The sequence below is a fragment of the Balaenoptera ricei genome, chromosome 2 (genome assembly GCF_028023285.1).
Source record: "Balaenoptera ricei isolate mBalRic1 chromosome 2, mBalRic1.hap2, whole genome shotgun sequence".
In the NCBI taxonomy this organism is placed as follows: domain Eukaryota; kingdom Metazoa; phylum Chordata; class Mammalia; order Artiodactyla; family Balaenopteridae; genus Balaenoptera; species Balaenoptera ricei.
In genome coordinates, this window is record NC_082640.1 from 182,930,092 (window position 1) to 182,943,456 (window position 13,365).

At 48.4% G+C, this 13,365-nt stretch overlaps 1 protein-coding gene across 3 annotated transcripts in view; it reads left to right on the top strand.

The window, feature by feature from the left end:
• The window catches only part of EML1 (EMAP like 1), a 205,611-nt gene that overhangs the window by 42,741 nt on the left and 149,505 nt on the right, over positions 1–13,365 (top strand). For 2 of the 3 annotated variants that reach the window (XM_059914981.1, XM_059914982.1), the window contains exon 1: positions 12,205–12,450. The exons of the other annotated variant lie outside the window; for it this stretch is intronic. In XM_059914981.1, the coding sequence (XP_059770964.1) occupies positions 12,243–12,450 (208 nt within the window). In that variant the 5' untranslated portion in view covers positions 12,205–12,242. Of the gene's footprint in view, positions 1–12,204; positions 12,451–13,365 lie in introns of those variants that run through there. 3 annotated transcript variants of the gene reach the window in all.

The window sequence follows — 13,365 nt, forward strand, 5'->3', positions numbered from 1 at the left end:
ATTTGTGCTGAGAACACCTTAGTTCACCTGTTTCAGAGATTAAACCTCCAATCTTCTGCAGGGAGAGGAAGGAGATTGGGAAGGGGTTTAACTGCTTCTGTATTAGTCACCTCAGGCTGCCATAACAAAATATCACAAACTGGGGGTCTTAAACATCAGACATTTATTTCTTGAAGTTCTGGAGGCAGTTGTCCTCTCGGGGTGGGGGAGAGAGATCTCTTCCTCTTCTTATAAAGTCACCAATCCTATCAGATTAGGGCCCCACCCTTATGACTTCATTTAATCTTAATTACCTCCTAAAAGCCCTAACTCCAAATACAGTTGTTTTGCAGGTTTGAGCTTTAACATAAGAATTTTGGGAGTATACAATTCAGTCCATAGCAGCTTCTTAAGCAGACTGTTGGCTGATCCTCCTGTTCTGTTGTTGTTGTTGTTGTTTTTGGCTGCATTGGGTCTTCACTGCTGCTCGAGGGCTTTCTCTAGTTGTGGCGAGCAGGGGCTACTCTTCGTTGCGGTGAATAAGCTTCTCATTGCAGTGGTTTCTCATTGCAGTGGTTGCGGAGCATGGGCTCTAGGTGCACAGGCTTCAGTAGTTGTGGCATGCGGACTCAGGAGTTGTGGCTTGCAGGCTTAGCTGCTCCGAGGCATGTGGGATCTTCCCAGACCAGGGATCAAATCTGTATCCCCTGCATTGGCAGGCGGATTCTTAACGACTGTACCACCAGGGAAGTCCAATCCTCCTGTTTTCAGCCTCTCCTGTGTCCCCACATGCATAGTGGTGCTGTCAGTTCCTGAATCTTTGCTTGTTCTCTTGTGGGAAGTGGGGTGCTCCTTGGTTGACCCCACCTTGCTGGCTTCAGTTTCAGCTTGTTTGGGGCAGATGAGACCACACCTCTCCTTTACCTGTTTACCACTGTGAAGCTGTATTGAAGTTGTCCCCTCTTCCATCCTCTTTGTCCCGTGGGTATGAGGAGTGTCCCCAGAATGTGGAGACAAACACGTATGATCTGTGTACTGTCTTTCCCTAGAAAGTCACTGTTAGAACTTCCTTACAAGGATGATCATGTTGCCAACAAAGATTTGTTGAACAAATGAATGAAACCTCACATTTTCTGCAGCATCTCACCCATCTCATCCTTCTGACCCTCCTCCCGGAAGGTGTGCCATTCCTCCTTCTTTCCCAAGTGACCCCCCCCCCCCACACACACACACAGTGTTCTCTGGAAGTCTGTTCCAGCCACCACCTCCCTTCTCCTTGAATTGTAACCAGTTCTCCTTCCTCTGACCCTTTCCTCCTGACAAAGCCCCTTCTGACCACGCTGCCCCACAAGGCGGGTTTTCCAGCTCTTTTCTCCTTTCCCAGCCTGACTGCCTGTTTCCTGGCCACCGCTGGCCCTCAGGCCTTGCTACAGCTCATCTGTCCAGCCTCTGTGTCCCCAAATGCATCCTCATTGCCAAGGCCTTGGCCTTCTCCCTGCACTCACCTCTCTTCCCGACATCCCACTCCGTCCCTCTCAGAGTGAGGCCCTCCCCTGGCGTCTTCTGTATCAATAACCTGGTCCGACTGGCCAATTCTCCACCAGCCTGGGAGGATGGCCACACCCAGGCTCTCACCGCCTCACCTGGAACTATGCCTGTGGCCCACTAGTTTGCCCTGTGATTCCTGGTCCCGTTTACATGCACTTCCCCATCAAACTTCCTGAAGCACAGCCTAATTGTGAGGCTTCCAAGGGACTCCTCTTTGTCCATGGGCCAAGTCCAACCCCCTAGTAAGGGGTCCTAGGCCCTCCGCAATGCAACCTGATACCTCCTGTCTGGCCTCCTTGTCCCATCCTTGACTTGAACAGAGCTGATGGCTCCTCATTTCCCAGACACACTGGGTGTGCATTTCTAGCCTCTTACTTGGATGACTTTATCTCCTCCTCTCCACTTACTTCATCTCTCGGATACATCAAAGCCAGAACTCTGGTCCCATACAACACCCCCAACCTGGATTCCTTCCCTGCCTGCCCTAGCCCCTGGGGGTTCAGTAATCCTCATGCCTTCATTTGTCTCAAGCCCAAGCAGCAAATACTTTCTTCACATGTACTGTTGGTAAGTTGGACCTGGGGCCTGCACCCCACAGGACGAGGTCCATGGCCATACCCTATCTTGGGGTGTTCTTCTTTCTTGTCCCCAACCAAGCTGTCAGTTTTTATTCTTGGGTAAATCTTCCATCCTTCCCCCAGGCTCTCTTATCCCATCCTCAGCTGCTGAGGTGGTAGTTCAGGGCAGAAAAGCAAGGTTTGGGGCCTGACAGGATCAGATCTAAATCCTGGTTCTACGTCTCACCAGCAAGGTGACCTTAGGCCAGGCACCTGCCCCTCTGCTCACAAGGGAGTTTCCCTACACATGAAATTGAGGCAGTACTACCTTCCCCACAGGCCTGTGGCACAGATGGTGACTGATGCATGGACAGCAATGGCACTCTCCCCCAGTGAGCTCCTGGGTGCCTTGGTCCCCTCCTGTGTGTTCAGTGTGTTCCTGTGGTGTTTACTCCCCTCCTGGACGATGAGACCCTCAGGGGACAGGTGTTGCTCTAGTCCCGTTTGTGTCCCTTGTTCCCAGCACAGAGTGGACACTGAGTGTGTGCAAACAAGTGAGCCAATAGTCAGCACCCAGCAACCATCTGTGATGAAGAACACACAGGGAACTATAGTCAATATCTTGTAATAAACTATAATGGAAAAGAATCTGAAAAAGAATATATATATATATATATATATATATATATATATGAAACTGAATCACTTTGCTGTACACCAGAAACTAACACAACATTGTAAATCAACTATACTTCAATTAAAAAAAACAAAACAAAACACAGTGAACAAGCCCATGACTGGGGGAGATGGAACAGCATCTTACCAGTGATCTTTGCTCAGAAGACCCTTTAAACCTTTGCCTTAATCAATGCGATAACTAGAGTCTGCAGACCATAGGCAAATATATTAGCAAGGGTTCCAGGACCCTTTGTTAATTACAAATAAGCATTATGTATCTCAGCCACTGGGATGAAAAGGGCTCTGATGGGGGTTGTAGGAAGCGACCAGGCAAACCTCAGAAGCGGGCCTTTTACTTGACTTTCCTGATGGATAATTCAGATTTCCGGCAACGTGTTTTTATAAATCCACTTCTTTTTTAAATTTATTTATTTATTTATTTATTTATTTATTTATTTATTTATGGCTGTGTTGGATCTTCGTTTCTGTGCGAGGGCTTTCTCCAGTTGTGGCAAGCGGGGGCCCCTCTTCATCGCGGTGCGTGGGCCTCTCGCTGTCGCGGCCTCTCCCGTTGCGGAGCACAGGCTCCAGACGCGCAGGCTCAGTAATTGTGGCTCACGGGCCTAGTTGCTCCGCGGCATGTGGGATCCTCCCGGACCAGGGCTCGAACCCGTGTCCCCTGCATTAGCAGGCAGTCTCTTAAACACTGCACCACCAGGGAAGCCCCGGCAACTTGTTTTTATTTCTTGCAGTTTTGCTGCTGTGAGGAAGCTGAGGATGGCATTGTAAATATAACTGTATGAACCTCAATAATTTTTTTCAGTGCATGATATGGGTATAGTCTACATCTTTCCATATTAGCTAGGATGACTATATAATCTGTCATCCAAACTAGAATACTTCAGGGTCAAAGGGGGATTATTATGCCAGGACACAAGCCTAAACACGGCTGCCCCAGCACACTGAGATGAGTAGTTGACCTAATATTAGAATATTTACTCTGTGATTAGTTGGTGGTATGGCAAGAACTGCTGTAAAACCTCACAGGTGACACAATGGAGCAAATGAACAAAAATTCCTGAAAATGACATTTTTCGGTGGAGATGCCACAATGGAAATTTCGTTTGCCATCCACTGCAGTACTTGCATTACTGTATGGATAAGGGACGATTTTAACACTGAGTTTTCTCAATGGAATGCCATTCTGAAAAGAGAAAACCAGGAATTCTCTGGTGGTCCAGTGGTTAGGATTCTGAGCTCTCATGGCTTGCGGCCTGGGTTCAGTCCCTGGTCGGGGAACTAAGATCCCGCAAGCTGTGCGGCACGGCCACAAAAAGAATAAATTAAAAAATAACAAATAAATAAAAGGATTAAAAAGAGAGAGAAAACCAACCAATATTGCTTTTAATTTTCCACTTCACTTCAGACACTTCAAAATAGGTAAATTCTTTTGATCAACGCAAATCATTAAGAATGCTTTTGAGTGGCTAACCTCTGAGGGAAAAAACCTCATGGGTTTCTTAGATAACAAGGAGTTTTCATACCCATTTGGACTATTAGTAGATTATCTGTGGGAGGCTCAGAAGTTCATGGTTCTGCAGTGTCGACTTTTTTGTAATAGGATAATGAAGTTGATAAGGCTGTGTTTATTACACAGAGCGCTGTTTCTCATCCGGTGCCTCTTACCCACCCCAGCCCATCCGGGACCAGCACTGCACAGGTAGTCAGAGAGCTGGGTTCACCTTTGTGAGATGAGTTGCAAGATCCGCCTGCATATGCGCGGGGATGCGGCTCCCAGCCAGGGGCGAGGCCAGGGAGAGCGCCAGGAAGACACGTGTTGGCTGCTGCGGGAGGGTGAATGAATACAGAGTGAAGAGCCGCAGCCCTGCCCCCACGGAGCCCCCAGCTTCTACAGAAATTCAAAAAGCAGGTTGGTTTAGCACAGAGGAACGGTACAGACAGCCATCAGCAGTGGAGGGGGCAGGGACTCCGGCTGGACAAAGAGGGAGCAGCTTAAGAGCTGAGCCCACAGATGAGCGGAAGGATATTTCCAGGAAATCATGCACGTGAAGCCCCAGGAGCAGATAACTGCAGGGTGTTTGGGGAATGAAAAGCAGAATGAGGGACTTCCTTGACAGCCTAGTGGTTAGGACTCTGCGCTTTCACCGCAGACGGCCCAGGTTCCATCCCTGGTCAGGGAATTAAGATTCCACAAGCCATGCGGTGCAGCCAAAAAAAAAAAGAAAAAAGCAGAATGGATTGACTGAGGCAGAGAATGGGGGCCTTGAAGGACTCTGAAAGCCAGTCTGCATATCTCGGACTTTGCGGGTTTCTCTTTCTCCAATAAGGAGAATAATCTTAAAAGTGGGAAGAGTTGAAGAAATGTCCCTTAGGAGAAATTGTCAAGAGCCCAAGATAGGTGAGAGATGGGGGCAGGCGGGTGGCACTTAGTGACTGTCAATCCAGTCTCTAGGCCTCCACAAACTTTCTCGGATTTGGCCAGATGGGAGTCGCAGAAAACTGGGAAGGGAAAAATGTCATAATTTTCCAAAAAGCAGAATAAGTTGGGTTCTGGAAAATACAGATAATAAATTTGATATTAATATTGGTTCTGAGCAAAAATTTTAACAGATTTTTGAAGAGCTGGTGTGAACTCACTTGGAAGGAAATGTTGTTACGAAGAGGCAAACCAAACTCATTCCCTCTTTTCACGGGGTTACCAGGCTGGATGCACAAAACGTTGGTAAAGAGCCTTCCCAAAACCCTGTGGAAAGTACAGAGAAAAATAGGCTGGGCCAACAAACAATTGGGTGACTTGACATTTAGTTGGACAGACACATCCAGAGTATTTATAAAAAGATCAGTGGAGATGCAGCTGGTGAGGTGTGGCCGATGTGAGAGCTCCACTCCTCCGCTAGCCCCACCCTGCGCTTCTAATGTGTTTATCAACTACAAGGGTGAAGAAGACATTAAAGGGTTTATTACAGCACATTCGCTGCTGTCACAATGCTGATGTGTTAGATACCAGAGTCAAGAGTTTAAAAGATTTTGGTTCGTTAAAAGGATGGATTGAAACAAATCACATGACATTTTACAGGGGTAAAGATAAATCTTATCTTTAGATTAAAAATTTTTTTAAAAATCAATTAGCTCAGTACAGGTTGGAGATGACCCAACAGTAATTCATTTGAAAAAGACTGATAGGTTTATAATTGACCAGAAGTTCAATATGAACCAACAGCATATAGCCTGGCTGCTCAAAAAAAAAAAAAAAAAAAAAATCAATACAAACTTCCGTTGTATCAATAGAATCATAATCTCCAAGTTATTTAAGGGAGATGCCACTCAGGTCACACACACACACACACACACACACACGTTCTACAAGACAAGGCTGATTGATGTAAGGGATGCAATCAGGAACCAGTAGATGTGAGGGGGATGTGGGGGGCTCACCAAGCCCTCCCAGATGAGGCAGCTTCTCTGCTGGCAGGCAGGGAGGTGGGCACTCAGCACTGGGAAACGGTGTGGGCAGAGGTCCAGAGAGCACTCACGTGCATGGCACGTTTGAGAGTCGTGGATAGGGGTTGCCGTGTACGTGGTGTGGCAGGAGCGTGTCGGATGCCAAAGACAGCATTTGTGGCAGGAACACAAACAGACTGGAAGTCCACGCCAAGATGTGTGCACTTATTGTGGCAGGCATCAGAGAATGAAATGATGTCGTTAACCCCTCTTTGGGCAAGTTAACCCTGGAGTAACAAAGCAGAGATGGGGAAACTGGGACACAGGCTGTTAGAGCACCCTTTCAGAACAGACAGCAGCCTGCATCACGACAGAGGGAGATTAAATTGACCAGACAAAAGTGGGATCAATGAAGGATGCTTTGGGAAGGGCGGTTTGGGATAAAAATAACCAGCAATCTTTTTAATAATTCAAGCTCTTCAACTTTGAAATGAGCCAAGTGACCATTTGTCAGGGATGTTGCAGAAAAATACTGCTGCGTCAGCAGGCAAGTTGGGGACAATGGCGTTTAATATTCTTTATTGATGTCAAGAATCTGTGATTAGCTCTCATTTTATAGAGTAACAGTCTTATCATGAGAAAGTGTATTTTATATTTTATAATTTAGTATCAGTGATGAATGGTGTCCTGAATCTCTGGAATATCCAATTCTTGACTTTGAGATTCTATACTAACTGTATTAGTTCGTCAGGGCTGCTGTAATGAATTACCACACACCAGGAGGCTTAAACAACAGAAATTTATTGTTTCACAGTTCTGGAGGCTAGAAGCCCAAAATCAAGGTGTGGGCAAGGGCTGGGAGGGAAGGATGGATGTCAAGCCTCTCTCCTTCACTTGGAGACAGCCAGCTGTCTGCTCCCTGTGTCTTCACATGGTCTTTCCTTTGTGTGTGTCTATGTCCTAATTTCCTCTTCTTATAAGGACACCAGTCATATTGGATTAGGGCCCACCCTAATGACCTCATTTTAACTTGATTACCTCTGTAAAGACCCCATCTCCAAATAAGGTCACACTCTGAAGTACCAGGAGTTAGTACTTCAACATATGAAGTTGGCAGGAGGGGGCACAATTTAACCCAAAACACTAACTGAGAGGCAACTTCTCTGCTCTCAGAATAAAATCAGAACCCCCCTGTGAACAGACCACCCCGTCTCCCACCTCGGTAATCTCAGCTCCCCAGATGAGCCTTATTTGCCTGAAGCAACGTCCACTGGTTCTTTGTCCACTGCTGTTTTGTGCCCTCCTTTCACGCCTCAGTCCAGTTCAGACCCTCCACAATAATCTGAAACCCTTCCTTCTGGTTTTGTTTCATAACACTTATCACAATTTGTAGTGACATATTTATTTGTACGATTGTTCTATGTCACCTACAGGGAGAAATACATTTTACATCCCAACTCAGCACACCTACAGACATTTCAAGTAAACACTTCAGGTAAAAATGCTTGTTCTTACTATGTTCAGTGCACCTTGATATTTCCTATTTCATCTATTTTTTCTTGTAGTAAAATACATACAACATAAAATTTGCCGTTTTTACCACTTTGCAGTGTACCGTCCAGTGGCATTAAGTACATTCACACTGTTGGGCACCCATCACCACCATCCATCTCCTGACCTTTTTCATCATCCTAACTGGAAACGCAGTCTCCATTAAACACTAACTCCCCCTCCCTCAGCCCCTGGCAGCCACCATTCTACTGTCTGTCTGTATGAATTTGACTCCTCTAGGGACCTCATATAAGTGGAATCATGCAGCATTTGTCTTCCTGTGACTGGCTTATATCACTCAGCATAATATCCTCAAGGCTCATCCATGTGGTAGCAAGTGTCAGGATTTCCTTTCTTTTAAGACTGAATAGTATTCCGTTGTATGGATAGACCGCATTTTGTCTCTCCATTCATCCATCAGTGGAAAATGGGTTGTTTCCACATTTTGGCTATTGTGAATAATGCTTCTATAAACATGGGTGTACAAACATCTCTTCGAGACCCTGCTTTCAATTTCTTTGGGTATATACCCAGAATGGAGTTTTCTGTTTCTTTTTTACAAAAATTAAAGTATAGTTGATTCTGTTTCATTTTTTAAAGTGCTGAATGACTCTTTTTTAAAAAATTTGTTTTATTATTTTTATTTTTGGCTGCGGTGGGTCTTCGTTGTTGCACGTGGGCTTTCTCTACTTGTGGCGAGCGGTGGCTCCTCTTGTTGCGGAGCATGGGCTCTAGGCGCGTGGGCTTCAGTAGTTGTGGCACACAGGCCAGTAGTTGTGGCTCAAGGGCTCTAGAGCGCAGGCTCAGTAGTTGTGGCACAAGGCTTAGTTGCTCTGCGGCATGTGGGATCTTCCCAGACCGGGGCTTGAACCTGTGTCCCCTGCATTGGCAGGCAGATTCTTAACCACTGTGCCACCAGGGAAGTCCCTGATGTGACTCTTTAACTTCATGACACCTGCAGTTTGGAAGGCACTGTGTTTTGTGTGATGTATCCCCAGCCCCTGCATGGTGCCTAGTCCTGCAGAACTATTTTTGGAGGAATGTTGAATTAAACTATAGATGCACAAGGCTTTACATTTCTGGGTATTTTTTTATTACTTCTCCATGAATAATGGCTACAGAGCTCCCATTTTCCTTTCTTTTTCACATGTTGTACAAATGCTGCTATTAATGCCACTGAATGCTATGGTTATATTGTCCTAGAGAGCATACATCATTTATGACAACAACATGTTTTGGACTCAGGCCATAAATTTTCTCAAAATGACGTGGAATAACAGCCTGTTAAAATGTTTGGGCACAAAATCTCACATTATTAATTAGGTTTTCAGAGATTTTTCTTGAACTTTCTCCATAGATCTTTTAAAAATGCTGTGTAGATTATACCTAATTGACTTAACATGCATATCCTTGTAATTACACTAAAATTTGCCCCTTTTAGAGTAAGGCTTTTATCATTGTGGGGAAAAACAGAGCTGTTTAATACTCTAGGTTAAGAGTGTAATAATGATCTTTATCATCTCAAAAGCAGTGGACTGCGTTCTTAATTGTGATTTGTAATTTTGCTCTGGTGGAAGTAAAATCCTCTAAGAAAATCTTCAGCTCAATTCTTCTTTGCCCCACTTCTGAATTTTCTTTATTCTCCAACCTTCCTTTGTTGGGGCCACCAAATATCATACCTTTAACATTATAAATCAGGAATGCTAACATTCTTAAAGAGAATCATCTTTTGATCATTTATTCATGATTATCACTTCATTTCCAAGTTTGAGAATGCCACATATCAATTTTTAAATACCAATTATCCAAAATATCCTAACGTATAAAACCACAAAGTAGAGTAGCAATAGCATAAAGATTGGACTAGAAGGGAAGAAAGATGGGAAATGAGAAAAGAGAGAAGGGTCAAGTTCAAATGTGAACGTGTGCTCAAAACCCCTCCTCCACAGTACCTGCCTCTTGCTTTCGGGATGCAGAGGGTCAACCTGTACTGGGCGGGGGTAGAGGCTTCATGTGACGTTTCTGCCCTCTATATTTGGCCCCTATTTCCTTTCCCTGCCAAAGTTCTGAAATGTGCATCTACATGTGCTCTCCTTTTTTTTTTTTTGGCCACGCCACGCGGCATTCAGGACCTTAGTGCCCCAATCAGGGATCGAACCCATGTCACCTGCAGTGGAAGTGCGGAGTCTTAACCACTGGACCACCAGGGAAGTCCCCACGTGCTCTCCTTTTGAGGTCCAGCAGCCCGGCTCCGGTCCCCACCGCTTCACCAAGATGCTCCAAGTCACCTGGGAGCCCTCTGCCACCAGACCGAAGCCCTTTTCCCAGGCTCATCCTCTTTGACCTGTCCTCTAGAGAAACCTGTGAAAAGGCCCACCTCCTTGCAAATTTCTGGGCTCTTCGCTTAATGAGACAACCCGCTAGGCTGATCGTCCTGCCTCTTTGACAGCTCCTTCGGAATGTCCTTCTCCCTTTCCAAGGATGTTCCCAGCTCCTTTCTGACCTTCCATTCTTTCCTTTACAGTTCATGTACAGCCTCTTTGCTGACAATTCCCACATCCCCATTCTTTCACTGGCCAGCTGGTCTGCATCCCCCGTTGCTATGGGGCATTTCTAACAGGAGGTTTGCTGTCCTCTCTTGCTTGGCCTCTCTGTCTCTCCAGCTGTATCGTCCTGGAGCAGTTTCCCTCTGGCCCATCCCTCAGCCTCTCTCTTCCCTCTGACTGTCTGGGCCCTGAGTGTCTGGTTTCTGGAGCACTGCAGACACCCTGGGCTGCTCCAGCTCCAGGACACGGCCCCTGTGGTCCAATTCACACTCAGAGTCATCTCTAACACTGCTCGTGCCAGCCTCCCTCCGCCTGCTGCCAGGTCTGGCTCAGGCTCCTCTGCCGGCTCTCGGGACCTCTCTTACCGTGCCCCTCTCTCTCTGCGCACTCTTATTTCCCACTATCTATATACAGGCTGTCTGCTCTTGTCCGGCCAGCCCTTGGCCTGTCAGCAGGCCCTGCTCCTTCTCTCCTCCACAATCACTAACGCTGTCCTTCAAACACCAGATCACAGTCAAACCCACAGCACCTGCAGCCCTTGAGTGAGCCCCCCACCTCCCCATGTACTTTTCCCGTTAACAATCCCTCTTGTTTCCTCTGCTTGGTCTCCCTGACCGGGACCTGGATAAGGGCTTCAACCTCTCCCTTCTGCCCACAGCATCTAATGCCAGTCATGGTACCCCGTGTGCCAAACACACCAGGCACACCACCAGAGCCCCATCCCTGACAGCGTCTTCTGCTTTTGCACAGACAGGCCTCTATCTGCCTCTGAACCCCAGTGAGGCCCCCAGGTTTTCCTAATAGTAACTATTTACTCGGTTCTCATTTCACCTACTTGTGTTCAACCTACAGGAATTAACACCTACAACTCGGACCCACTCAGAATTTTACATGTAAGTGAATTATAACTGTTGTGTAACCGGGAGCATAAACGCTATGCGGTCTGTTCTGGACAAAGCCAGAGGATCACCAAACTCACATTCTTCTCTCTTGCATACTGACTTGTTATTTGCCAGCATCTTTACTTCAGGCCATGGGCACTGAAACTCAGACCATTAACCTGGCATGTGTACGCAGGGAATGGAAAAGTTACAAACCTGTGGATTTGTGCATTTATCTACTACTATGATATTTTGTCCCAACTCTTCGTCTCTCTGAGATAGAGTAAATACAGATTTCCGTGGGTCCTGTAACAAGCTAACAAGTGTGTAATGTGACAAATCTGCACCCCAGGGGCTGATCAGAGGGGGAGAGAACAGAGCAGATGTTTTAGCTCCTTTAAAGGCCGCAGCCTTTCCAGCCTGACATTACCACGGCCTCTTTTTGAAGTGGGAAGCCGCATCTTTTATCGGCCCAAGAGCAAAGGTTCAAGCGGAGTTACAAGCCCTGCGCTAATTCTCACTCGAGGCAGGGCCGTGCTGCGGCGGAAGACGTGCGGAAAGAGGGGCGCGCCTCGCAGGACGTGGTCAAAAGCAGAGTTGCTGCGACGTGGAAAGACAGCCGAAATGAGCTCGCGAGTTGTCCATGTTTGGTCCTGGAGCCGCCCGCGGGCGCGGGGATAGCGCCCCCGGGGAGCGTGGTCTCCGGCGTCCGCAGGAGGGGTTGCCCGGGCCGGGGCGACGCCCCCGCTCCCCGCGCGCCCGCTCCCGCGTTTCCGCCTCTCCTTTGTCCCCGCGCCCCCCCGCGTCCCGCCCGCCTGGGGGGCGCCAGCGACCGCGCGGGGAGGCGGGGCCTGGTCGCGGCGCTCCCGCAGCATCCCGACCCCGGTCGCGCGCCGCCCTGGGCTCCTGGGACCCTGCAGCCCCGCCCCGTCCCGTCCCGTCCCCGCCCGGCCACGTCCCTCGCGGAGGCCGCCCCCTGGCGGGCAGAGCGGGCGCCGGGCTCGCGCTGCTGCGGCGGCGGCGGCGGGCCCGGGGTTGCCATGGTAACCGGCAGCGGCCGCCGCCACAGCAGGGCCGGCCCTAGCGCCAGCGCCGGCCGCGGCTCGGCTCGGCTCAGTGTGGGGGTCAGCTGCGGCGGCGCGGCCGGGCCGGGGAAGCGGGCGCTGCCCGGCGGCCTCAGCATGGAGGACGGCTTCTCGAGCTACAGCAGCCTGTACGACACGTCCTCGCTGCTCCAGTTCTGCAACGGTGAGGGGCGGCGGCCGGCTGGGCGGGGGCCGCGGCCGGGAGCGGGCCGAGGGGCGAGGCCGGGCGGCCGGGGAGGCCGTGCAAAGTTGCTGCGGAGGGGCGCGCGGTTCCCGCCGCCGCGGGCGCATTGTGCTGGGCCGCGGGCCCCGGGCCGCGCCTCGCTGCGCCCCCGCCCCGCCCGGCTCCCGTTCCGGCTTCGGCCAGTGCGCGCGGGGCGGCCGATACCCGGGAGACCGGCGCGAGCGCACCGGCCGGGCAGCGCGGGGGGAGGCCCGGGCGCCCCAGGGCTCCGGGGACGTGTTGCTTTCTGCTTCCAAACTCACATCTGTTTGGAAATGTCTGGATGAAGAACTCGGAAAACAAATCACTTAATAACGAAACACTCCTTTGAGGATGTGCGCAGTGTTTGTCGCGGATGGACCCTCAGGATCCATTCAGTTCTACTTTGATGAAATCATCACAGTTTCAAGCAATCTAGAGCTTTTTAAATGGACAGGCAAAGTGAACGTGGCTTAAAAGTGTTTCGACTGTTTTGTTTACGGGGTGATAGATTTATTTATTTATTCATTTTTACAGGAAGGAAATATTAATAGCTACCAATATGGCATCGTTAAAAAAATATAAAATCCTACATGCTTGAAAGATTTTAATCTCACTAGCAGGGTTGAAAAAGATTTTCACAGCAGACTGCATAGTATATCAGAACATGATGTGTGATAATTCATGCACAAAAGTTAACCATACAGTTTTTTATATGTCGGATTTACTGCTTTATTAGAGGATCCCAGAAGTTTGTTAAAGAAAAAAAAATGTGTGTTTTATGGAATTTGCTTATAGTGCAGTCGGAATAATTTGGAATTCTAGATGCTTTGACAACTCGAGCAATTTATTTTGCAATTGTAATTGTGATTTAGG